Source organism: Malaclemys terrapin, chromosome 1, assembly GCF_027887155.1.
Source record: "Malaclemys terrapin pileata isolate rMalTer1 chromosome 1, rMalTer1.hap1, whole genome shotgun sequence".
In the NCBI taxonomy this organism is placed as follows: domain Eukaryota; kingdom Metazoa; phylum Chordata; order Testudines; family Emydidae; genus Malaclemys; species Malaclemys terrapin.
Window position 1 is genome coordinate 10716556 of NC_071505.1, and position 27368 is coordinate 10743923.

At 47.5% G+C, this 27368-nt stretch overlaps 1 protein-coding gene across 3 annotated transcripts in view; it reads right to left on the bottom strand.

Moving 5' to 3' along the window:
* Positions 1–11650: 11650 nt before the first annotated feature.
* Positions 11651–27368, bottom strand: part of PRKCQ (protein kinase C theta) — a 93084-nt gene continuing 77366 nt past the window's right edge. For all 3 annotated transcript variants that reach the window (XM_054016108.1, XM_054016099.1, XM_054016117.1), the window contains 4 exons: positions 26686–26824; positions 20139–20327; positions 16956–17084; positions 11651–14775 (listed from right to left, as the gene is read on the bottom strand). In XM_054016108.1, coding sequence (XP_053872083.1) covers positions 14620–14775; positions 16956–17084; positions 20139–20327; positions 26686–26824 — 613 coding nt within the window. In that variant the 3' untranslated portion in view covers positions 11651–14619. The remainder of the gene's footprint in view (positions 14776–16955; positions 17085–20138; positions 20328–26685; positions 26825–27368) is intronic.

Below are 27368 nucleotides of genomic sequence, written 5' to 3' on the forward strand. Positions count from 1 at the left end.
CTCTAGGAATGCTTTTGGGGACGTTCTCTGGCCTGTGTTATGCAGGAGGTCGGACTAGATCAGGGGTAGGCAACCTATGGCATGCGTGCTAAAAGTGGCACACGAGCTGATTTTCAGTGGCACTCACACTGCCTAGGTCCTGGCCACCGGTCCGAGGGGCTCTGCATTTTAATTTAATTTTAAATGAAGCTTCTTAAACATTTTAAAAACCTTATTTACTATACATACAACAATAGTTCAGTTATATATTATAGACTTATAGAAAGAGACCTTCTAAAAACGTTAAAATGTATGACTGGCACACAAACCTTAAATCAGAGTGAATAAATGAAGACTCAGCACACCACTTGTGAAAGGTTGCCGACCCCTGGACTAGATGATCACCATGGTCCCTTCTAGCCTTGGAATCTATGAATCTCTGAAGTTGGAGAAAGGAAGATAGAAAACGGAGGCCCAGAGCTGTTAAATGATTTTCCCAAGGTCACACAGAAACTCTGCAGCAGAACTAGGAACTGAACTCACATCTCTTGAGGCCCCATCCTGTGTCTTAACCACAAGACTCTTTTTCCTCTCTAAAGATGCTGGTGGCATCTAGGAACAACAATCGGACCATTGATTTAAAGTGTTGTATAAAGACATTGCTGTATAAAAATCATAACAACCTGCATTCCTTTCCTCTTGTCTTCTGTACCTGGTGCAGTTTTTCTTCAGTCTCTCTCTTTCCTACTATATTGTGGCCTTTTTCTGTGATGCCGGCAAAGCAGGTGCCAGCTCTTGCCAAAGCTTTAGCTCTCAACCGAGCACTGACAAATTCATTGCTGGAAATCAGTCCGTTTCACCTGGGTGTTAGTAGGGTTAAGATGGGTATTGAACTTATAACAATGTGTTTAGTATTTAGACTTTATGACATGCTTGTAAATTGCAGCAGGCATTAATCTCACTTATACTGTCTTTATCATGTGCTGTAAGGTAATATTTAAGTTCAGGAGGGATTATCTCCTGCTCCTCAAGAAGGCTATCAAAAGGAAATGGGCCATTGAGAGACATCACAATACAAAGACTTTATTAACTGCTCCTTCACACCCCTGAAGAGGCTACAGTGCAAAAGGGATCATTCCACCAACTTGAATTCTGGAAGAAGGAAATAAAGATAGTGAAGAAGAAAATTTTTCATCTCTTTTGCTGTTTGGACTCTCATAGGGCTGAAGTCATGAAACAGCAGCAGAGATCCCCATGGTCAACCTGGGTTAGCCCTAAAAGATATGCAGTGCTCACAGATTGCTACAACTCTGTCACCTTTTGGAACCATAGACTGTAACTCATTTGTGTATGTATGTTTGCCAGCTTTAACCTGTGAGTAACTCTCTCATTTCTTTTTCCTAGTTAATAAACCCTTAGTTAGTTTACTATAAGATTGGCTACAAGCATTGTCTTTGGTGTGAGATCTGAGGTACAAGACACTAAGCCGGGGGGAGAGGTAGACACGCTGGAGGGTAAGGAAGGGTCCAGAGTGATCTAGACAAATTGGAGGATTGGGCCAAAAGAAATCTGATGAGATTCCACAAGGACAAGTGCAGAGTCCTGCACTTAGGAAGGAAGAATCCAATGCACTGCTACAGGCTGGGGACCGACTGGCTAAGCAGCAGTTTTGCAGAAAAGGACCTGGGGATTACAGTGGATGAGAAGCTGGATATGAGTCAGCAGTGTGCCCTTGTTGCCAAGAAGGCCAACCGCATACTGGACTGTATTAGTAGGAGCACTGCCAGCAGATCAAGAGAAGTGATTATTCTCCTCTATTTGGCACTGGTGAGGCCACACCTGGAGTATTGTGTCCAGTTTTGGTCTCCCCAGTACAGAAGGGATGTGGACAAATTGGAGAGAGTCCAGCGGAGGGCAACGAAAATGATTAGGGGGCTGGGGCACATGACTTACGAGGAGAGGCTGAGGGAACTGGGGTTATTTAGTCTGCAGAAGAGAAGAGTGAGGGGGGATTTGATAGCAGCCTTCAACTACCTGAAGGGGGTTCCAAAGAGGATGGAGCTTGGCTGTTCTCAGTGGTAGCAGATGACAGAACAAGAAGCAATGGTCTCAAGTTGCAGTGGGGGAGGTCTAGGTTGGATATTAGGAAACACTCTTTCACTAGGAGTGTGGTGAAGCACTGGAATGGGTTACCTAGGGAGGTGGTGGAATCTCCATCCTTAGAGGTTTTTAAGGCCTAGTTTGACAAAGCCCTGGCTGGGATGATTTAGTTGGGGTTGGTCCTGCTTTGAGCAGGGGATTGGACTAGATGACCTCCTGAGGTCTCTTCCAACCCTGATATTCTATGATTCTATGATTCTAAGTTGACCTAAGTAAGTGACTGATCTCTTGGGACTGGAAGCAACTGGAATCTTTTGTGATCTTTGGTGTATAGCAACCAACAAAGTCCAGCTTGCCCAGGTGGCAAAACAGAGGGGAATGCCCAAGGGGACTGTCTGTGACTCCGGTAAGACTGTTAGAGTGCTTCAGGAGTTGACATTTGTTACCAGGTTGGTGAAATCTAATTGTAGCACATACAACCAGTTTGAGGTCTCCACCCTGCTTCTTGACCCCCTGCCCTGAGACTGGCACTCACAGTCGTGGGCCACTCCAGACAGCGTGACAATTTCTATTTATTGTTTCTTCCTTATTTTGCCTTTATCCCCATCTAGATTTTGCTGTCAGCATTTCCCCTCTCTCCTCCTTTCCTCTGAGTAGCCCGATCTCTACCTACCATTCGGTCTCCTCCTCTGTTTTCTACCAACCCTTAGTCCTCTTGCTCTCTCCCCACCCCCAAGTACTATCTCCCACCCTTTAGTCCTCTCCCCTGTCTTCTCTTCTGCCCTTTCAGGCCTGGGACTGGAGAGCAGGATCTGCTCAGAAGGACGCAGGTGGGGAGAACATTTCAGAGGGCGAGTGGGTGAATATGCAGGCATGGGTGAGTTGACCCAGCTTGAATATCATGACCAAATCCCTTTGCTTTACAGCTTTACCTTCCAGTTGTAGCCAGAAAGTTTCCTTGGGTGGAGATTTCTAATTCACCCCACCCCCAAGCCAATCTGTACTTCATGAATATATAGATGGACACTCCCTGATCAATCAAACCATCCATCTATCAAGCATCTGTCACCATGGTGTCTAAGGATCATTCAGGGTTAAAAACCAGTGGAGCACCATCCAAAGGGTGGCTCCACGGGGCAGGGGAGGTGGGAGTGAGGCATCTGGTTTTCTGTCCTACTCTAGGTGCTTCCAGGGGTCCTAATTTGAGTGCAATGTTAGCTCTCCATCCTAATTGAAGGTATAGTCCTATTGTGCGTGGGCCTCATTTTTTCTGCTTGATCCCCTCCCCTTAAAGTGAGCAGCCATCATCAGGGCCTAGATAGGACAACTTACATTAAATAGAGGCGTACTGCTTTCAGTGGGTAGGGTGCAGCTTTCAGGGGGACGGTGAACAGTGTTGGAGACCCTCAGATTTAGGCTGGATGACCTGGTCCTTTTCTCCCTACATTATTTGCGGTGTTATTGCCTGCCAGGTTACTGCTACGGAACCACAAATAAACTGGTGGGGATGTTTTATATTGAACTCCCAGCATCCATTAGTCTGCAGTGATTCTACGCACATGCCCATTGATCCTGCAAATCCCATCCTTGTGTGGTAAAGAAAACAGCCCCCGCACTAACCGATCCCAGAGTGAGCTTTCAGCACATTCCTGAATCAAGCTACCCTGCTTTTCTTGTCTTTTCTGGCCTGGCCTAGCCTCTCCCCTCTTTGAATTTCCCCATCAGTCTGACTGAGGAGGAAATGTCCAGATTTAAAGGATCTCTGACCCCACCCCTCACAACCTCCACCAATCACAGTGCTTAGTCTGCTTCCTACAAGCTCCCGTTGGCCCTGGGAAAGTGATCAGACCTTTCTCCAGGTGCCTAGGATCAGGGTCCCTGATACACATAATGAGCATGTAGGTTCATTACTGAAGTGATTTAAAGGACGAAGCGTGAAGATTCCTGTCCAGATTCTGTCTCAGGTATTTCTAAGGTGCCTATGCAACTTGGGACAGAAGTGCCTTGTTATCTGCCTAGCCATATCACACCAGTGTGCACTTTGGCCTATCTACAGACTGACCCATGGCCTCTGTTCTGTGAATATCAGATTCAGAGTAGGATTCAAATTTTGCCCTTGCTGAAGGGAGAGAGGGCCACATAGTGCAGTCTCTGTGGCCCGGATCCACAAAGGAACTTGGGTGCTGTGACCCTGAGCATTGCAATGCCTAACTTTTTAGGCACCTAGAAAATCACAGGAACAACACTGTGACCCACTAAGCCTGAGCTAGGCGCCCAGGCTCTCTATACAATGCATGGAGAAAGAGAGAGGTGCCTGAGAATGTGACCCACAAAAGACAGCACGATAGTGTCATAGAGATTTCTGTCCGTTCCAGCTGAGGAATAAGGAGAGACGGACACAGCTAGCCAAGCAAGGAGCCCCGGGAGGGGCGATCCGTTTATTTCAATTGCAATTGGGTTCAAGCTCATAAGTCAGCAAGAACAAAGAAAACACTTACACCAAAGCATTATATGCAGTTGCTTATGATAATCTATCGCTCTATGATTGGCCAAAATTTGCCATCATTACCATACATAATTAGCAAGCTACATGTATCTGCCCCTCTTATGACCCCTTATTGTTCATCTATTTGCCCCCTCCTCCTTGCTTATTTTGCAAACTAAGCGGTTAGCTATCTACAGGACGCAGGCACAGAAAGGTCCATTGTCTCCAGGTTTGGCGTTTGGCTCCATTTCCTCTTGAAGGAACTTCCTGACTACCTATAGCTAACCCTGCATTTTGTCCTTTTTCTTTCTCCCATGTGTACGTGACAAATTTGCCCCCTGGCAGTTAAGCAGAATTATTTTATATCAATAGGAAGGGAACTGCCTAAGCTAGCCAACTGGAGAAGCCAAAGAGAGGGGTTTGTCCTAAGCCCTGCCCCACTCTCAGAGATAGGTGCTGAAGTCTGGGCTATGGGGATGTGCCTATCTCTGCTTATGATCCATGCATGGGAACCCCTCCTGCAGTCCGGTGGCTTAGGCACCTAGGCCGTGTCCATGAAAATGAATTAGGCACCTGTCTCACGCCCCACATAACAGCTGGAGGGGGTCGCCTTGCAGCCTTTAGCCCAGTGGTTAGCGCAATCACCGGGGAGGTGGGAGAGCTGGGTTTAATTCCTCCCTCTGCCTGAGCGGAGAGAAAGGATTCAGACCCGGGTCTGCCACTTTTCAGAAGCGTGCTCTAACCACTGGGCTATGGGCACCCAGCCAGCAGCCGCTGCTCTCCACTCTGCCTTCAGAGCTGGGTGTCTGGCCAGCAGCCGCTGCTCTCCCCTCTGCCTTCAGAGCTGGGTGTCCGGCCAGCAGCCGCTGCTCTCCCCTCTGCCTTCAGAGCTGGGTGGCAGTATATGTACTTGTGGGTGTGGGTGTAAATGACTACAGACACAAAGAATTGGGTCCGATCAAATACGTTTGAGAATCACTGCCTTAGAAGCTCTGGGCCCAAGTACCTGGCCTCAGTGAACTGAACACCAGCTAAGGGCGCTATGAAAGTCACGCAGCCAGCAGCAGCTCTGCCTCAGACACATCTGCATGGCCGACCTCTTTAGGATTAGAAATGCTCTCGAGAGCTGCTCTAACCCCACCCGTGGGGCTGCCGCTCTACTTGCTTCTGCTGCTGAGTGAGTCTGGCTCAAGAAAGCGGCAAAGCGACATTTTGTGTGCGTCTCCTGCCAGTGCAAGCAGCAAGAAAGAGCAGGGAGAGAGAGTGAGCGTAAAAGAGAGCTGTTTGAAAAGCTAATATACAGGCACTGCGTGAAGCAAAGGATTGTCTCTCTCGTTGACACTAGTCAGTGCAGAGAGTTTAGTTACATGAAAAGTGGCTTTTTGTCCAAATGGAGTTTTGGCCACAACATTTTCCATTTTTGTCAAAAGAAATCCAAACTCAGACGTCGGTTGACTTTCAGCTGCTGTTAATAAAACCAAAACCAACCAAACAAATGTGCTTTTTATGTTTGATTTTTTTTTGGGCTGAAAAATGCCAGGAAAAACATAGGAAAAAATGTATTGTTTTCTCATATTATTATAGATTTTGCAGAATATAAAATACATTTTCCAACCAGCACTTGTGATCATGTAAAATCCCTGTGGCAACTACCCCAATTGCTTCTATGGAATAGTAACATTAGTTAGGAGAAAGAACAGGAGTACTTGTGGCACCTTAGAGACTAACAAATTTATTAGAGCATAAGCTTTCATGGACTACAGCCCACTCCACGAAAGCTTATGCTCTAATAAATTTGTTAGTCTCTAAGGTGCCACAAGTACTCCTGTTCTTTTTGCGGATACAGACTAACACGGCTGCTACTGTGAAATTAGTTAGGAGAGTATTTAATGTCTTCTGACATGATGTAGTAGCTGAAAACCAAGAGGATCAGCCAGCACCATATGACCAGCAAGTCCTCCTCGGAACACCAGCAGATACGCTCCATGGCCCATAGCTGGGGACCACTGGTCCAGCATGATATACACCACAAACTAATTTAGCCCACTCTGGATGTGCTGACGGGGAGTCAGGGCACCTGAACGCCAAAGCACCTGTGTAGAAGCTGTCCATGGTTTGGTTGTTAATACATCTGCAATTGATTTTGGTCCTGATTCTACCACCCTTACTCTCATTGAGCAGTACCTTAACTCAATGAGACAACTGACACAGGGCTAGGCTGTGAACCTCCTTCCTCCTCTTACTCACGCTGGTGAGCAATGACTCCCCTGAGTAGCTCCATTGACAAGAATGGGGCTGCTCAGGTGAGTAACTGAGTGGGGGAATCACATTTTGGCCCCACTCAGCACGGGTAAGATCAGTAGAATCTAGCTCCAAATCAATTGTGGGGGCAAATCTGGGTTCCTGCCCCTCTCACGACCTGAGCTGAGACCATAGTTGAATTGCGGGTGCAAAAATGTGGCTTACATTTAGACCTGATGCCTGGGAGGCCATCATTGTGGATATACACACGCCACTCCTTTCACCTGGAGCCAAAGGCAGGATTCGGCCCCCTAATGAAAGACCAACCAAGCCCTTGTAAGACCTGGATGAAACCGTTTGCAATAAAACATGCCCCTCTCCGAAGAAGATTTTGCACCTGCTTTGGAGGAGTTAGGTTTAGTTGAAAACATCAGCAAGGGGCTGAGTTTTTGTCCGCTTCCACACAGACGCTTCGCGTTTGCGTTCAGAAGTTGGCTCCTATCTCACAGCAGATTTCACCACAGGAAAGCGAGTGTCGCTTCCCACGTCACTCTCTGTGCACCACAGACACCTCCTGACAGGGAGAGACCAGCATTTCAGCCCATCGCTCTGGCGAGATGTGCAGCGTTCACGTTCTCGCAGCGTAGAGGCCCCCCCGTGCTTCGGGCCTTTGGTTTTCAAAATGATGACGCTCGGGGCCAGACGCAGACCCCTCTTCTTGCAGTCAGAGTCAAAAGCACAGTGTGCAGTAAATGAAATGGGGGGGGGTGTGTGTGTTTCGGCAGTTATTCAAACGTGTTTCCCTTGCGAATCACCTACCTGCTCTGCAGTTTGGCTGTCTGGGATGATGTCTGGGAGCAGTTCTGGCCAGCGGGGTGTTAAAAGCTTGTGGTGCTCAGCCACCAAACCACAGAGGATGATTCAGCAACTCAAATTATCTCACTTCCTCAGGCTGCTCCCTTTGGCTATGCTTGCGTGAGGGTGACACATGAACCCTATGTCCTTGTATGGACGATAACCCAGCTGGATGTTACCAGATACTTAATTTAGCCTGCATTAATTACAGACAAATCCAGCCTGAGTAACTGGGCTGGACGTTTGGGATCTCTCCCCCCAGGCTGTGGAATGGGAACAAAACCATTCGAGGGGCATTGCTGGAGTAACCCCCCGCAGGCCTTGTGCACACCGCTGGGTAAGAGTTGCACTGTCAGAGATGGCCTGGATGGACGAGCTGTCAGAACTTTTCAATTTGTATCTGCTACACCGGGCTTGATTCTGATCTCACTTACGCCAGTGAAAACAGGGGGAATGCCACTGGAAACAAGGCAGTTACACTAGTGTAACTGGTTACGCTGGTGGAAGAACCAGGCTCTGTGATTTGTTGACTCTTTCCCTCAGATTAACGACAACTGAGCAGTGACCAGATCAGTCAGCAGGATGGGGGTAAATCTTCGGCCGTTTGCTCATTTCTCAGGACAAGTGGAAGGATATATTTTTGGCCTCTGGCACCCCTTACCACTGACCTGGTTCCATTAGTACCACTGTCTATTGTGGGCTAACGTCGTAACAAGAGCCTCCAAAACGTCAGTGGCCCCCTGAAGGAAACTGGTTTCATCTCATATGTTTTGACTTCCTGCATTTTCTTGGTGAGCTTCTCTAGGAGGCCACCATATTACAACTTACCTAGGTATGCAGGATCCCTGGGTCTTCCCTCCCTTTGTGGTTCAGGAATCAGAGCTGGTGCACATCTCTTAAATGTTTGGACATTTTCTCCTTTGTGAAAAATGTTTGCTATGTTTTGACCGGCTCTATCGGGGATTCCCGTTTGGCAAACAAAGGGCGGGCTCATGACATCAGTGCACAAAAGAGTGGAAAAGCTGGTTAGGCAGCGTCCATCCCATCCCAACTTTGGTTATAACCTCAGCCCCAGTGAACATGGCACTACTCTAGGGGCAAAGTGTCATCTGAATACCCAGCAACCCGGCTGGGGAAATCCATGCTTTGTGTTTGCCTCTCAGATCTCAACTCCAATATATTGCTCTTCTTCCCTACCTGGTTTCCCATGATGTCAGTCCAACTGTGCATGTAGGTAGAGCAGAACTAAAAATCTGAGCTGAACGGAGAAGAGTGATCACATTATAGCATGTCTAGCTATGTTTCTTACATAGGTGTCTGGCCCCTATTACTGTAGTATTTGAGCATCTCATAATCTTTCATATATTTATCCTTGCAACATCCCTGTGCAGTAGAGACATGCTCTAATCCCCATTTTACAGATGGGGAACTCAGGCATGGAGGCCCAGATTCATAAATGTATTTCAGGACTTAAAGATTCAGAGAGGCACCTAGAGGGATTTCGAGAAGTGCCTATGCAGGTGAGGCACCTAACTCCTCTGGGAGTTGGGCAACTGGGTCCCACATAGGCATAGGTCCCACATAGGCATAGCATTGACTCCGTGGGTGCTCCAGGGCTGGAGCACCCAGGGGAAAAAAATAGTGGGGGCTCAACACCCACCAGCCACAGCTGGGGCCCCGCTGATTAGCTCTTTGGCAGCTGGGGGAGGGCAGAGAGTGGGCAGGGGCCTCAGTGGTGGAGCTGGGTCAAGAAGAGGCGGACTGAGGGCGGGTCCTCGGAGGAGGGGCCGGAGCGGGGGCAGGAAGGGGTGGAGTCAGCGCTTAAGCACCTACCTGCACTTTTAGGTGCCTGAATGTCTGTGAAACTCTGGCCTTAAGTACCTAAATCCTTTGCAAATCTGTCCCAGAGAGACTAGTCTAAGGTCATACAGGAAGCACATGGTGGAGCATGATCTTGAATCCAGGTCTCCCAAGTTCTAGGGAGGTGCCCAACAACTAGGCCATCTGTCTTCTGTATGTAGTAATTGTTTGTGTTTGATCAGAGCTTCTGCACCAAAAGCTAAGGAAATACAGTACTTCCTCTGGCGTTCTGCTGAACCAGCTTAAGAATGTCAGTAGATAGTGTTACAGATGGGGAGAGGGAGTTTCTATGTCTAGTGAGTGAAGATATTAGAGACACAAGGTGGGTGAGGTAATATCTTTTATTGGACCAGTTTCCGTTGGTGAGAGAGACAAGTGAGTCAGGATGGCTATTTGGGGATGGTTTGTGTGGGTTGGGGGAAGGAGAAATGGGAAGCATTTAGGCAACAGTTCAGAACAATACCGTTCAGATTAGACTTTTCAAACCCAGCTCTGAATTTCTTGAAAGTCTTGGATCTCAAAGGTTTTGTTCATCCCATTGGAGATAGGGGCTGAGCACAAAGTTTAGATCCAAAGCTTCCTATAAGGTAGGCGTGTTGGTAAATAAGGTTTTGATTTGGGTTCATTTCTAATTTGGATGACAGTGTTAATAATGAAACTTGTCTTAGTTCCTCAGTGTGGAACACCAGACAGGATTAGGTAATAGTAAGAAACCTCAGAGCCAAAATTCAGAAGAAAATCAAAGCAGGAGACAAGGAGCCAGTTCAGATATTAAATGTGATATGCCTTTAAGAGGCAATCCGTGATGTATCTATTTGGCAGTATTTCCACTTGATGCGGGGAGGGCGGGGGAGGCGCAAGTGAAATGGCAGAAATTGTATGTCTGCAATGCCAATCCACAGTACTATGAAGTTGAACCTGAGCCAAAAGACAGCTCGGTTCAACAGTTATTCTGGTATAACCCTGAGCATACTGTTGGTGCTCACTAAGGGATAGTGCTGAAATCGGGGACCTTGGGGACATTACTGTACATGTGTATGTCTGTATTGTTACAGACATACTTGCTGACAGGTATTTTGAAATAAATTACCAAAATAATTGAAACTGGCATGATTATATAGTGTTATTTTGACAAATAAAATTTGCAGAATTTTAAAATATCCTGTGCAGAATTTTTAATTTTTTGGCACAGAATTTTTAATTTTTTAGCGCAGAATTCCCTCAGGAGTAGAATAGGCTTGGTTGGAATTCAACAAGCAGGAAGTGACATGATCCATCACTCTAGGTTTAAGTACAGAAAGACCCACCCTTTCAAAGTTAGATGCCTAATAATGGGCTCCTAACTCCGAATGTAAGAATCTAATGGGAAGTTTCCTTCTTACCAGCAGTGCTGAGCACTCCGAGCTCCCACTGACTTCACTGCAAGTGAGAACCAGGCCATCCTCTTTTACATGCCCTATTAAGGATTTAGGTGTGGGATTTTCAAAAGCACACCACATTGGCCTAACTCTGCTCCTGCTGGAGTCAATGGGAGTTTAACCATTGACTTCAATGGGAGCTAAGTTTAAGCCAGCGTTGAGTGCTTTTTAAAACAACACACTGGGTGCCTAAATCTAGGCCTCGTAAGCATATTTGGAACATTATGGTGGATGTTAGACCTCTCTATTATTCCCATGCAACTCCCTTTGTCACTAAGAGGAGAATTTGGCTTTTTACTTTGATCCCTTTTCCCTTGTTATAATATGAATTTTTTCTCTTAGATACAAAAGGCCTGATTCTCAGCTGGTATAAACTGGCATAGCTCCGTCGACTTCCATGGAGCGAAACTGAGATACACCTGCTGAGGATCTGGCCCCACGATGCACAAGGAAATCCCGTTATTGACATTAGCAGGAGAGGCATGCTCCTACGTAAGGGCACAATTTGGTTTTACACTTGCTGTCATCAGAAATAGACGTTAGTCCATAGCACAGTTTTTAATATCCAAATGCGTCCTGACTTTGGTTCCTTACCACCTGGTCGAAATGCCCCTGAAGAATGCACAGCAACGCGCCCATCACAATTTTAATGGCTTTTCGGAGCGGCTCCTTTCTTTGTTCCCCTTTAACCACATTTACGCTGACTCGCCAATCGTACCCAACGTTTTATTAAACTGTACAAACAGCACTGACATTTTAAAAATTCATGTTAACGGTTCTAATTAAACATGATGACTAGCGGCAAACAGCGTGCACAGATTTCGCCTACATTTCATACAGCACAAACAGGGACTTCACAAGAGGCAGGAGACTCACATTACTGGGATATTCTTTTAACAGCACGGTGGTTTTCTTTTCTGTTTTAGATTTTCATACTGCTGCCCATCACCGTATTACGCTGAGTGCCCATTCCCTCACATGGGACCATGGCCACTGACACTGATATCCACAGCGTGGTTGCACAGGTAGAAAGCCTAAGACAGTTTTAATTGTAATGAGTCACAAACATTACATTGCCCTTGGAAATCTCTAAATATTCCTACAGATCCTCAGCTGGAATAAACCAACATAGCTCCACTGAAGTCAACAGAGCTACACAGAGCAGAGAATCTGGCTCTTTATTTCTGCTTTGACATGATAACCAGGCTAAATATTTCCATAAGACTATCAGTGAAAAGCAGTAACTTAGAGGCATTAGATCTTTCCGTTTCTATCTCTTGAACGGCAACTGAATAAATAGGAAGTTTTGCAAATCTCAGAAGACAGCGTACATTTATTGTAAAGGATTTCCACTAAAATCTCATTACTGCTACAATATTTTTTGCCCCAAACAGAACATAATAGGTCAGCAACTTCTTGTCAACAGTTGAGAGAAAATAATTGCCATACCATGCAATGTATTGTCTCATCTTTAGAGTGTTGTGTGCAGTTTTGTACCTTGATTCAGGTCCCTGCTGAATACCAAAGAGCAGGGGCAGCATCATTTGTAGCAGTATTAAGTTGTTCAGTCTTTGAAAGTACTGAATACTATCTTTCAAGTTAATACCTGCAGGGCAATGACTGGAGGCCCAATCTTGAAATCCCTAAATAATGTTTTGGGGAGAGTCTCTCCATAATCCTGACCAGGTGTTAGGCAGGGGGAGTATTGTCCTGCTAAACCCAGGCTTGTGAGCTCAATCCTTGAGGGGACCATTTGGGGATCTGGGGCAAAAATCTGTCTGGGGATTGGTCCTGCTTTGAGCAGAGGGTTGGACTAGATGACCTCCTGAGGTCCCTTCCAACCCTGATGTTCTATGATTCTAAGAAGAGACTCCCCCAAAGAGAACTCAGCCCAGATCTTACCCTGATGCTGGGACAGGAGTTTAGAGCAGCATTTCCCAAACTTGGCCACCAGGGGCTTTTCTTGCGGCCACAGCCCCTGGGCTCTGTGTGTGGGGAGTAACAGCCCCTCCCTCTCCCTGTTGCTCCTGGATGCACCACCTTGGTGTTGGTTGCTGGGGCTGTCAGCAGGGGTTGGGCCCTGGCCCCCTTTGGAGACACGTGGGGCACAATGCTGGAGGAGCAGGCAGCCGGTGAGTTCCCCACCTTCCCAAGGGTGGTGGGGCTCAGGCTTCGGACTTCAGTCCTGGGGTGGTGGGCTAGCAGGGTTTCAGGCTCTACCCCCCCACCTCTCCCTAGCCCCTCATCCAGGCCTTACTTTGTTCCCAGGCTTGGCAGGGCTGAGTAAGTCTGCTGTGAAAAGAGATATTTGTAGGTTAATATCACTTTTCACAACGGACTTACTAGCTAGCAATAAATACATTATAACGATATGGACTTGCATAGGTGCATATTTAATTGTTTTTCTTAAAGCTAATTAAGCATTTTAGGAAAAAGTGTGAGAGCGGCCACCAGCAAGAGTTGGTGGCCGCACGCTGAGGCCACCAAAAAATTTGTCCTGAGAAGCCCTGATTTAGAGAGTCCTGTGTGAACGAACACCCATAGGGTACGTCTACCTTTGGAGATGAGGGTGTGATTCGCAGCTCAAGGAGACCCAGCCACACTAGCTTTGATGGAGCTGGCGGGCTAAAAATAGAGTGCAGATGCAGTGCTGTGAGCGACTGGGGAGGGGGGATGGCCTACCTGAGTGTGTACATGGCTGAGATGCTAGGCGTGAACTTGGGGCAGCTCGATCCTCGCGCTGCTTGCGGTGCCCCAGCCATGCTCTAAGTTGAGCGCACTAGCTCAGGCAGAGCTAGCGTGGGTACGTCTCCTCGAGCTGCCAATCACACCCCCCGGTTGAAGCACAGCCACGCCCATACAATGCAGAGGCGATGAATAAAGCTCAGAGCTGAGCCTCAGTGCATTGACCTAGGGCGAGATGTTTAGTCTGTGGTTTGAAGACCACGTCTACATGTCCCCAGCCTGCGCAAGTGTAAATCCCTGCCTGCGCACCTAGGCAAATCGAACATTTCTGTGCATGCAAGGACTGGAATTTGCACCCGTAAAGCCCGTCTGTGCCAAGGCTATTTTGTGAGGGCAAATTCTAACTCTTGCCTAGATCAAGGCGTTTTTAAAGAGTGCAGGCCGGTGTTCCTCTTCGCCAAGTGCACGGAGGTGTACGTACAATTTTACAGGTGCACAGCTGGGGGCTGAAAAGAGACCTACCTGGAAAGGTAGCCTTCTAGGAGATCCAATTCTTGAACACAAACCCTTTACTCAATGGAAGTTTTGCCTCAATAAGAACATCAGGACTGGACACTGGAGTAGCAAATCTGAGACGCACCGCTAGGGCCGAAATGCGGTTGTCTTACTCACACGAGGAGTCCCACCGGCTATGTGTGTGAATAAGGTGACAGTATTTTGTACCTACTCCTTTTCTATTGCCTTCAAATTCAAGAGCATCCAGAAAAGAGAGAGAGAGACCAGAAAGAGAGTTGGTCATTAGTGAAGTACGTTTGGCATCTGCTACAGGATACCACCAGGTGGAAACCCACAAACACGGTATCAGTTTTCACTGGTGAGTGCTTCTGTTCAGGTCCTCGTCCAAATGAACCATTCTTGGTTTTCAGTTGATAGAAGTGTTACTCAAATCAATTCTCAGAATTCCTTTAGCAAGGAAGGTGCTGGGGAGGGCAGATCTCAGGATAACATCCTCTCCATTTTAGGGTTCACAAATGAAAAGTTGCTGAACATATTCTGGTCCATGCTGTTAATCAGCGCTCTGTCTGCACACGACAGTCTAGGTTTTTCATTGAGAAACTCCTTGTCAAAGTTGCTACAGTCACTTGCGGATTTCTTCAAGAAGGAAGAAGAAAAGAACGAAAAAATCAGTTGTTTCATTTCACAGCATTTACCATTTATCCAAATCTAATCTAATGGTATATTTAAGGCACCCATATCTTTGGTATCTAAGGGCATATCTACACTGTAGCACTGTAGTGTAGACACTTCTTACATTGATGGAAGGGTTTTTGCGTTGATGTAGTTAATCCACCACTCCAAGAGGTGGTAGTTAGCTCAACAGAAGAATCCTTCCATTGATCTAGCCACGTCTACATTAGGGATTAGGTCGACCTAACTATGGTGCTCAGTGTGCAAAATTTTTTCACAGTCCTGAGCAATATAGTTAGTTCAATCTATTTTTAAGCATAGACCAGGCCTAAATATCCATCATCCTGGGATTGGTTACCCTGGTATCAGTGTGGTATCAAAGTATCCAGTACCTTGGTGTCAATCACCTATCTATCACCGTGCTATCTAAGTACTGTAAATGGGAGTACAGATTATATGGGCAACAGTGTGACCCCGGTGAATTCTACCATGTAGGGATATTAGAAAATTGGTTTTTCTTTCTGTAAAACAGGGATAATTATGCTTATGTATCAGTCTGTGAAGGCTAATTAACCTGTGTTTGGAAGGGATTTTGAAGGTAAAAGGCTCTACATAAATGCTGTGTTGTAAGTACTATATAAATGCTCTTGCTATTAGTGACAACATCAATGTTCTCCAGATTTCACAGAGAAGCTGATGGCTTGATTTGGTTTTGTACCTTAATTCTGTGTGTCCTAATGAAGGAAAATCCCATGGGACCAGTGCTTAATTTGTAATGAAAGATGTGCCGGGGCTCAAGCGATTAGGTGCTGGGCCTCAAACCATTTTTTGACATTCATAACTGATGCAGCAAGCCCAGAGGTGCCAAGGCTATGAACTGCCAAGCCTACAGGTGCCCTTGGCAAGCCCTGGCAGAAATTAAGCACTGCATGGGGTACCAGAAGTTAGGTTCAGCATTTTCACATTTGGATGTCTATGGTTAGATGCTTCAATGTATACTAAGGCACTTAACCAAAGGCCAACATTGTCCACCCTGTGTGTCCAAAGTCAATCCACGTGGAGGGATCAGGGACTGATTTGCAGAAGCAAAGAGTTGCCACAACTCCGCATGAAGTTAATGGGTGCTGCAGGTGGGAAATCAGCACAACTAAAAACAAGGCCCTAGGTGCCTAAATGTGGGTTGAGGTCCCTGACATTAGACCCCGGAGCTTGAAAATGTTGCCCAGTATGTCTGACCAAAGGCGACTACATTTGAAAGTGTTGGTCTGAATCCCGCTGGTGCTCTCCAGGCAGGCTGTTCTGATTGGCTGTTGGTGCCTGCTTCAGTGCTGGTACGGAGACCCAGGTGGGCCTGGGTGGGCCATGGCGCACCCACTTAGCATCCAGGCCCACCCCCCAACCCGGGCTCTGCTCTGGTCCCAGCGCTTGCCCTGCTCCTGCCCGATGCTCCAGCCGGGGAGTGGGGTCAGGGTGCGGGGACTTGCTCCACTCTGCCTGCCTGGCGCTCCTGCCGGGGCCTGGCGGGTGGAGCAGGAAAAGCCCCTGTGCCCTGAGCCCATTCCCCCGGCTGGAGCACTGGTGGGGCGGGTGGAGTGGAGCAAGCCCCTGCGCACCCACCCCGATCTCCGGCAGGAGCACCGGGCAGGCAGAGTGGGTGGGGATGTGGGAGCACCCATTTTTCCGGGGCCCTGGGTTGGCCCAATGGCTAATCCACCATTGAGAGAAGGGCGAGCAAGTGGGCAGCCGGTGGCGGTAGAGGAGATCTTCAAAAAAGGTAGGCCCGCTGCCTGGGTGAGCCGGGCCCCTGCGTAGGGGAGTGGCACCTGGAAGAGAGCCGGGAGCCATGCATGCTGGAGAGCAGCATCTCCTTCCAGAGCTTGGTGCATGCCCAGGGCCCCGGGGAGCCCCTGGGCAGAGGGTCCATCCATTGCCCCCCCACAAGGCTGGCTGCATGGGGTGGGGAGAGGCAGGCCCCCCATCTCTGCTGCCCTCCCAGCCCCCTCATAATTGCCCACCCACCCGAAATCGGAGCCCACCCAAATATTCTATGCTGGTTACGCCACTGGGGTGAACGCACAGTTCAGGAACAAAAGAATGTGGTAAGAAAAGCGTTTTGATCGGAGGGACCTAAGAATAGTCCTTACCACTCTGGGTTTGAATGGTGGCTCCATCGCCCGCTCTTCTAGAACCTCCCAGTTTATCTCCTGGAAAAAGGCATGCTGGCGGATGTTCCCCTTTGCTCCGAGCCGCCTCTCAGGTTCTCTCACGAAAAGCTGGAAGTTAGCAGAGAGCAGAGCATCTTACTCTTCTGTGGATAGCACCATCTGACTAGCACACACGTAGCCAGGGTACGTGTCACCCACGGTATCTCTTTACTCAGTGAAAACATGAATCGTGCAGGCAAAGTGGTGCTGATTCCTAGGCCCACATGCCAAGCGGGAAGTTGAATCATCTTGTCCTGTCCTCATTATTTCAGTTTGAAATTTGAGGCCAATTTTTCAATGTCAGCCATTAAGCTGTGCCCTCAAAACATGCTGGTGCACAAGCAAATGGTGAATTGTGTGAACAAAATAGGTGCTTAGATGCACAATTACTGTACCTGTTTGCCTGCACAAATGCCTGCACAATTACATGTGTGTACAATTACCTGTGTGAGGATGAATATTTTGTAGATAAATCTGAGGCATCAGTGTTGGAAAAATTAGGCCTTGACGGCTGGAATATTCATAAGGAAGGTGTTGCCCATCTTTATTTTTACCAAGCATTCCAGTCATCTGGTCTTGCATTTTGTGGGGCTCTCTGAATCAGAAAGGCTGCTAAGATGTGGCAAAGCTACTTAAAAGTCACTCCTTGCACCCTGTGTGTTGTCTTCCCTTCTGTTGGCACTTTTACCATGACACCTTGGCCCAGGGGCACCGGAACAATGGGGGCTATGCCTTCCCACTTTTTACCAGCCGTAAGGACGAGCAACGGGGGAAAGGGGTGGGGCCTCAGGGGAAGGGGCAGTGTAGGGGTGGGGCCTTGGGGGAAGGAGTGGTGTGGGGGCGAGGGTTCAGGGGGAAAGGGCGGTGCGGGGTGGGGCCACGGTTCGGGCACCCAGGGCCCCCTACTGTTAGGAAGTTTCCACCATCCCTGCCACAGCCACAGGTTCCCTCGTTTATCAAGAGTTGAGCTCTCCTGCAGGCCCCTAAATGAAATGGCATGTAGAGTGGGTCAGGGATGTTTTGACAAAATGCGTTTTCACTAGAAAATGCCAATTGGACAAAAATGAGACTTTCTGTAGGTGAGCAGTGTTGTAGTAGGCGTGCTGGACCCAAGGTATTAGAGAGACAAGGACATATCAGGTTTAATGAAAGTTTCATGGGGAAAGGTTGCTTAGGTCCGGGATGGAATTTCTGGATAGAGAGAGAGGGAGAAAGACTGTCCCCTCCCAACATCCAGAAAGACCAGTGACTACAGAATCTGTTGAGATGTTGGTAACCTAAGTTCAAGACCCATCTCTCCCTGACTCAGACCCGGGTCTCTCCACCTTAGCTAACCACCTTGGCTACAATGGCATGGGTCTCTGTGTGTGTGTTTTCATGAAAATCTTTCAAAGGTCTCTGTTCTCGTCCCAATACAGAACAGGACAATTTCTTTTTAAATCTCAGAAACTTTTGCGTGACAGGAAAACCATTTCCTGCCAGCGCTAGTGGCCACATTTTCCAAAGTGCTCAGTGCCCAACAGCTCCCGTTGTTCTCGACACAAGAAGCTGGCTGCTGAGCTCTTTGGGCAACCTGGCCCCCCAGTTGTAGGTGCTGAGGTCTTTTGAAAATCAGGCCTTTTATCTGGGGCAGGACCATGTCTTTTATGTGCATGCTCCTTAGCAAGCAAACACACAGCTGCTGCTCCACAACTAATAAGCAATAAGATCTAGGGCCAAAGGTAGCCACTGAAGAATCAGATGGAAAGAAATCCCAGCTACTCTTATTTGAAAAGAATGGAGTCTTCGGTTGTGTGCCAGCAAATCATAACCTGGCCGCAGTGTTGAAACAGACCAAAGGAGATTGATTGCGCAGCTGTAATTCAGCTATGCAGAGTTCCCTCTGCTAAATTAAGTGCTTATGCTAATGGAGCTAAATATTGCAACATGTATAACTATATAAATTCAGTGCTAATGGGAAGTGGCCAATAACCAGGCTAATTGTCTCTTTCTCAGCAAGGGAGTTTAGTGTTTAGCAATAAGGATGATTTTTATTTCTGATACTACATTAAATAAAGCTCACAAAGGCTCAGTTTGCTTGTGCAGAAAGATGGCATCGTATTCACCAAAGAGACTCCTAGTCAGGCCTCCATAATCTCTGTCTCACACGTTGTGCTTTGTTTGAGCAAGCATGTTTGTACTTCATTATTGTTTATTATTCTTATTATGGTGGTTCCTAGAAGCCTGAGTCCTGCTAGCCTAGGCGCTGTTCATACATAGAACAGAGAATCCTTTTTCTCCATTATTATTGATGGAGCATTTATTGACACATAAATATAATGGTCCTTCCCCCGAGTCCAAACCAGAAAGACTAATATGAAACATGAGAGAACAAGGTGGGGGATGGAGACGATGTGGAGATCAATGTAGGCGTTAAGACTCAGGGGGCCTGGGATCAGGCCCATTGTGCTCTGAGATCCTCAGACAAACCACTGTATATAATCGTGTGTCCAGGTTTGGTCCCTCCACTACAGAAGGGATGTGGACAAATTGGTGAGAGTCCAGTGGAGGGCAACCAAAATGATTAGGGGTGTGGGGCACATGACTTACGAGGAGAGGCTGAGGGAACTGGGCTTATTTAGTCTGCAGAAGAGAAGAGTGAGGGGGGATTTGATAGCAGCCTTCAACTACCTGAAGGAGGTTCCAAAGAGGATGGAGCTCGGCTGTTCTCAGTGGTGGCAGATGACAGAACAAAGAGTAATGGTCTCAAGTTGCATTGGGGGAGGTCTAGGTTGGATATTAGGAAACACGATTTCACTAGGAGGGTGGTGAAGCACTGGAATGGGTTACCTAGGGAGGTGGTGGAATCTCCATCCTTAGAGGTTTTTAAAGCCCAGCTTGACAAAGCCCTGGCTGGGATGATTTGGTTGATGTTGGTCCTGCTTTGAGCAGGGGGTTGGACTAGATACCTCCTGAGGTCTCTTCCAATCCCTGATCTTCTATGATTCTATGTGATTATTTCTCACCATAGGACTAAGCCCATTTCTCTGCAGACCAGTGAGAAGATGCAAAAATCAAAGAGAGATGTTAGCATCTGGCAAAAAGTATTTGACCTGTAACAGTGGAAGTGCTGTGTCTTCTTACCTTCACTAGGATGTCTTTTGCATCCTTATTGAGCCAGCGAGGGTAGAATGGATTATCCATGCGGATGGACTGGAAAAGCTCCTCTTCATCTTGGCCATGGAAAGGAGACTGGCCAATCAGCATCTCATACAGAAGGACACCAAAGGACCACCAGTCAACTGCAGTGTTGTATTTCTGTCCCAGCAAAATCTGTGTCAGAGGGAGATTGGCAGGGAGTGAGAAAGGCAGACACAAAATATTTGACATTAATAGTCTATCCTCTAGATGGTATCCATTAGTGGACCCCTCGACAGCTCCTTTGTGCTGCTTAGGCAGCGGAAAACAGGCATGATGCTGTTTTAAACAGCCATTGGACGATTTTCCTCAGCAACCTCCGGATGGCATAGACTTACCGGAGAACCCTTCCTCACAGTTGCCAGTGTGGGGTGTTTGTGGTCAGGGCAGCTCTAAATCACAGCAACCCTAGGCTTCCTGAACCCTCCCTTTGGGCCATAGACTGCTGGGTATAAGTCAGGGACTTCCCTGAGGCTTCTTTAATTGGTCCGTGGCCACTAATGGAATCAGGGACAAAAAGGTGATGTAAAGACCCTTTTGCCCCATGTCTTTTCCACAAGTTGCACCCAGAGCTGGGATGCAGCGGAGGATTTGGACCAAGGATTTGGAGAAAGCAATTAATTGGCATCATCATCAGCATCATCAAGTGGATGGGGAACCAGCCTGTGGGTCAGAAGACCTGGGTTTGCCAACAAGCTACTGTATGACTTTGGGCAAATCACTTAATCTATCTGTGCCTCAGTTTCCTTAGTTACAAAAAACAGGGATAACAATATGTACCCACCTTTGAAATCTATGCCTGAAAAGCTGTCGCTAGCAAGTATAATTTTACTACGCAGTTCACTTTCCTGCAACGGTAGAAGACTAGTGCAATTTGCTGCAGCAAAAATAGACACATGGCTAGCAGTTAAAGGTGTGCTAAAGTTACATTATAAACCCTGCTGTTTTTCTGCTTACAAACACGGAGCTAAACTGTGGAGTTGCAACATGGGAAGTCGTGCCTGAGCCAGATTCTTTTGCAAAATTCATCAGAAAAAAAAAAAAATCACCTCAGACTTGTGAGTTCCATCATTTAAAGAAAAACCCAGCTTGTGAGGTGCATTGTGGGGCTTATTTAATTAATCAGAGCTGCATTTTAAAGAACTGAATTTGGAACTGATTAGTAGTCTATACCAGTGTTCCTCAGACTGTGGTCTGTGAATCACTTTCTGGTAGCCCACAGAGAGCAGGTCATATGATGTTAGCCCCACCTAGTTACTAGCTTCTTCTACAGACATCCATGCTCTTCATTATAAAGAAAAGCCCTGAGGCCTGGGGAAGCAGGTGATGATAAGAAGGAAGGAGCCAGCCTAGCTGCATGTAATGTAATTGTTGTAATTCCCACAGGGATGTTGTGCAATTGTGAATAGGATCTTTATTAGGAGGGGTGGCAGTCAGTGGGGGAGAGGTAACCAATAGATTATGGACCTACTTCTGTTACATCCAGTTAATAGTGGGTGAAGCAAAATGTATGTGTGTGTTGGCTAGTAGGGAACTTGTTATTCTGTTCCAATAGCCTGAGTCTTTGCCCTTGAATTGGACCAGTTTAGAGAAGCCATGGGGCTGCTCTAAAATGCACCAGTGTGTTATTCCCTAAGGACCATATGCCAGCTGACTTTGTGCTCTGCCAGTCCTCTTGCCCATCCCGACACCCACCTCCCCCAGCACTAGGGTCTGCAGGGAAGCAGTAACAGGAAGCAACTCTGCTGGCTCTATGCTGGGTGGGGGTTCCCGCATGCTAGGAAGTATCAATGCAAAGGTGGTGCAATGGGTCAGAGACACTAGTCTGGCCTGGTTGTTAGGATGTAGTTCACTAGGTGAACAAGTTTAAACCTCTGGTCTTCAACGTGGTCCAATAGCATCTGACATTTTGAGAAATCAAAATCAAAACCGCCAGAATAAAGTTTAAAAATAAAATAATGTGCTCAAGTGTCCACAATCATCCAGTCGTTTTTACAGAGTTTTGTTAGGTTTCTTGTTCTTGTTATTTTCTCTTTTACCACTGACAACGTTAGTAATTACGTTAATGTGCAACTGGCCAGAAAGTTGCCTATCCATGCACTATCCGTACTTCAGCTCTACACCAATGCATAAAGCCTCTGTCAGCTGCACCTTAATGAACAAGGGTTTCATTTCACTCCACGGTTTATCGCTGTACTGGATAGATTTTTGATTCACAGAAGGGAATGCCTCTGACAGCTTGTTTGCAATGATGACTCAAAAACTTCTTGGTTCCCAAATCCCTGTTCAAACAGGGTTCAATTTCCACAGCAGGAGGTGCAAACATCATCGCGTAATAGTCGAGTGCGGTGTCTTGTAAGGTTTGCTGTAAGCAGCTACATGGGATCTTTAATGTGTTCACTAGACCCCAGTTGTAATTTTACAAGCTATCCTCTGGTGTGGTGGTGTGGTGGAATCACTCTAACTCAGGGATTCTCAAACTGGGGGTCGGGACCCCTTAGGGGATCGCGAGGTTATTACATGGGGGGTCGCGAGCTGTCAGCCTCCACCCCAAACCCCGCTTTGCATCCAGCATTTATAATGGTGTTAAATATATTAAAAAAGTGTTTTTAATTTATAAGAGGGGCTGCACTCAGAGGCTTGCTGTGTGAAAGGGGTCCCCAGTACAAAAATTTGAGAACCACTGCTCTAAGTTACCCAGGAAAGGAATGGGACAGCACAGAGGGAATTTCACTCACCTACTAATAGTGCATAAACTAAGCTTCATGTTACGGGCTATCACATGGCCATATTGAAGGCAATGCGTTTACAACGATGGAACTGAGAGCAGAATTTGGCCCGGCAAACCTATTGTGATATGATTGGTCCAGATCTGCTCTCATTTACATCTGGAGTAACTCCCATGTAGCCAGAATCTGGGTGATTGCCTGGAGCCCAGAAATGACCCTTTTCTCGAGACGAGCCAGAGCAAGAAGAATATAACCCCATGCCCAGTTGTGAGTGAGCAAGGCCAAGGTAGAATGCCCTTGAGTGTGAGCAATTTGGCAGGTGGCAAAAGACACAGGTGTGGGCTTGCCGGCATTCATTGTTTGAATTGTAAGGGCTCTATCCTGTAGACTTTACGAAGGTAAATCTCCCATTGAGGCCAGTGAGATAGGGCCACATGACAGCATTCCAATGCCAGAAGTGGGATAGAGACATGATAAATCAATGGGCATTTTACCAGAGTCAGATTGCTGGGTTGAGCCTCAAATGCAATTGTACCTATATAGCATGAGCTACATTCAGTCTGCAGTGGCCATCCCGGAGCTGCCCCCTGCAAGGAACTCTGGGAGAGTCAGCCAGAATTCTTCCTGGGGGCTCTGAGGAAACGACATCACCTTTCAGGAAGTTCCCTCTAGGGCCCTAGTCCAGCCCTCACCTCTCCCCTTTCCACCCTTTTTCAGACAGCTACTGCCCACTGTAACTTGCCCATATTAAGGGGCTCAAGAAATGGAGGGGAAGTTCATTGCGGCTTCTCCCCTATGCTCTTCAGCACAGGGGCTGATTACAATCTGACCCGGTATGCTAGAGTTGCTGTAGCTATAAACAGCTAACGGTGGAGATGATTAACACCACAGAAGACAATTATTCTTATAAGTGCAGACAGAGCCGCTGATGGCTGAAGCAATGTGGTCCGGGGAACAGGGCACTGGTGTGGGAGTCAGGATACCTGGGCTCTATTCCTCGCTCTGCTACTGACCTGCTATGTGACCTTGGGCATGTCACTTTACCTTTGTGTCTGTTTCCCTTCCCACCCTCCATCTGTCTTTTCTACTTAGCTTGTAAGCTCTTTAGGACCAGGTTAGTACAGCACATAGAACAATGTGGCCCCAGTCTCAGTTAGAAACTCCAGGCACTACCGCAATACAAATAACTGGAATAGGCAGCTGTGCTGAAATGCTGGAAAAAGTCTGTTACTTGGCTTGAAAGATGATTAATCAACTCCACCAGTTCTTTCAGTTTGTAAGGAAAAGGTTTTTCTATGCACTGGCTGAAGTTCTAAAGTAAATGATGGTGCCGAGATTAAAGCGCCTGGCCTCTCCAGCTTGCATTAAGTGAAATCGCAGATAATGGATTATCTCTTGGAGACCGTGGCTCTGGTTTAGGATCAGAAAAAGATGTCTTTAAAAGAATGCTGAAGCTGAATAAAAGCCACTGGGGACTTGATTGTGATCTCATGCCCGCCGGCGTCGTTCCAATGACTTCAACAGAGCGGCTCCTGAATTGCACGACTACCGCTGAGATCAGAATCAGGTCCCCGGAGTGCAGTAAAAGACTGACGAAATACAGCGTGGGGGAAAACAAAGCCTTTAAAAGCCATCTGGCAAGCACCGATATCCATCACGAAAACACTAAACTCGGGGAACGGGATCTTGAAAGGCAAAGAAATGGATTTCAGAGCGATGCCAGGCATGATGCATTGAGGGCTCTTGGGTTCTCTTCCTTCCTGAGAAACATTTGGCTTGCTGCTAAATTAGTCAAAGTCTCTCCCCAGTAAGATCTGTGTCTGCTTTCAGCTGGAATCTGCACGCACTCAGATCAACCACAAGGCCAGGCGTGCCAGAACAGGGTGAGGGCAGGAGAAAGAGGCATTGTGGGGGCAGGGCCTTGGGAGAAGAGATGGAGTAAGGACAGGGCCTCAGGGGAAGGGGCGGAGTGAGGGTGGGGCCTCAGAGGAAGGGGTGGAACATGGCCTCAGGGGGAAGAGGCAGAGTGGGGTGCGACCTCAGGGGAAGAGGCGGAGCAGGGGGCAGGGCCATGGTTTGGGCACCGGTGGGCTCCCCCCCCACACTTCTAGAGAGCTTCCGGCACTCCTGTACCAGGCTACATCAGTCAGGGCACACTAAGACCAGATTCTGGTCTCTATACACAGCACATTAGCTGATGCATCCTGATGAAGGAGAAGAGGACAAGGAGGAGTGCAGGAACAGAGGGGACCTTAAGCCACCTTTGTGTCTCCCTTTATCCCAGCCCAATACACTTTAGAGCAGCCTCGGGGTAAGTAATGTTAAGTTTTCCCCAGTCCCATCTAGGAACCAAAGGCAACTGAAAACAGTGAAAGCACAGTGACCACTCCCCCGATATCCCCTCACTGCCCATGTCGTGCACCATACATAGGACAAGGTGGCTACTTATACTGGGGTATTTCCCAGGGGCTGTTTCTGCCCCCTTGGGACTATAAGGGAGAACTGGGCACACTGACTTCAGATTGACCCTGGTATAAGTGAGAGTCCCTATATATTTATATGAAAAACCAGTTGTGATTCATAAGCTTGTACTGGGCCTTATTTAGGGCCCAGTCACGTTAACACTACTACTCAGCAAAGACCCTGATTCAGGAAGCACTGAAGCATGTGTGAGTCCATCCCTATTTTGGAAAGCCCTTTCAACCCATGCTTAACTTTAAGCATGGGCTTAAATCCCATTGAAATTAGGGAGTATTCAATCAACTATTCAGGATTTTCTGTTGAGTTTCGCGACGGGTCACTTTAATCGCATGGCATTTCTGTCGCCGGATTGGATGACCTGCCTTTATAAACAGCTACTGCCTGCAATGAATTCCATTTAATCACAGATCAAATCTCATTTCTTGATTCAGCCACCCATGGAGTCAGCACCTATGTTCACAGAGAGCAATAAAGGGACCAACAAGCCAAACTGAAATCCAGTTTCTAACTAGGGGAACCATTCGCAAGAACCTTATATACCAGGGGTGGCCAACCTGTGACTCCGGAACCACATGCGGCTCTTCAGAAGTTAATATGAGGCTCCTTGTATAGTAGATGACCGGATGTCCTGATTTTACAGGGACAGTCCTGATTTTTGGGTCTTTTTCTTATATAGGCTCCTGTTTCCCCCCATCCCCTGTCCCAATTTTTCACATTTGCTGTCTGGTCATCCTATTGTATAAGCACCGACTCCGGGGCTGGAGCTACAGGCGCCAACTTTCCAGTGTGCCGGGGGGTGCTCACTGCTCAACCCCTGGCTCTGCCATAGGCCCTGCCGCCACTCCAATCCTTCCCGTGCCCTCCCCTGAGCCTGCTGTGCCCTCACTCCTCCCCCCCAGCCTCCTACATGCCACAAAACAGCTGATCAGGAGGTGCGGGGAGGGAGGGAGAGGCACTGACTGGCAGGGCTGCTGGTGGGTGGGAGGCGCTGGAAGCAGGGTGGGGGGAGCTGATGGGGGGCTTCTGATGTATTACTGTGTCTCTTTGGCAATGTACATTGGTAAATTCTGGCTCCTTCTCAGGCTCAGGTTGGCCACTCCTTTTTATATACTTTTCATGCAGCCCTGCAAGTGATTAAACATTGTCTGTTTCCTCAAAGAAAATGATGCAACCCCTGGGCTACATTATGCTTTCAGTAACAACAGCGCAACCTCATTGACATTGGTGGGCTTCGTGCAGGTCGGACTGAGAACAGATTTGACCTAAGTTCAGGTCATACCTACCTCGGGAGCAATGTAATCAGGGGTTCCACAGAAAGTGCTTGTCTTTGCATCTTCAAACATGTTCTCCTTACACATCCCAAAGTCAGCGATTTTGATATGCCCGTCCTTGTCTAACAGAACGTTATCCAGCTTCAAATCTCTGCAAGAGAAGAGCAAAGTAAACATCTCCTATGGAAATGTTATCCAGCGGCGTAAGCGCATCTATAATAGTACATAACATATGTTCTTGCAATGGGCCAGTGGCAAGATTTGGTGATTTGAGAACACAAGAGGGAGGTCAAGGTCTCCATCCTGACCCCAGCAATCTCTACAGCCAACTCAGTGAGTTCACCCTGTCTACTCTACTCCCATTTCCTCACCTGTCATATGGGCTTCTAAATAGTTACTGTACCTACCATGCCTTGGAAGGGGGTTGTGAAGTTTAACAGGGAGCAGCATAGAGCTGTCCTGCCTGCTCAGAGGCTCCAAGAATGAAATTGCCTGTGTAGGAGGGGCAAGAACACAGCCTCACCCCGCCCCCTTTGGGCTGCGTTGACCCCCAGGGCACACAAGGAAGATGCACACCTTGCACTCAGGGAAGCACATGGGCTGTAGTTTTTACCTGGCTGCGGAGCCAGGGTACAAGGAGGAGGGTTTTTTTTACACCTTCTTTCTCATTTGGCAGCCCTGCAACATCCATGTTA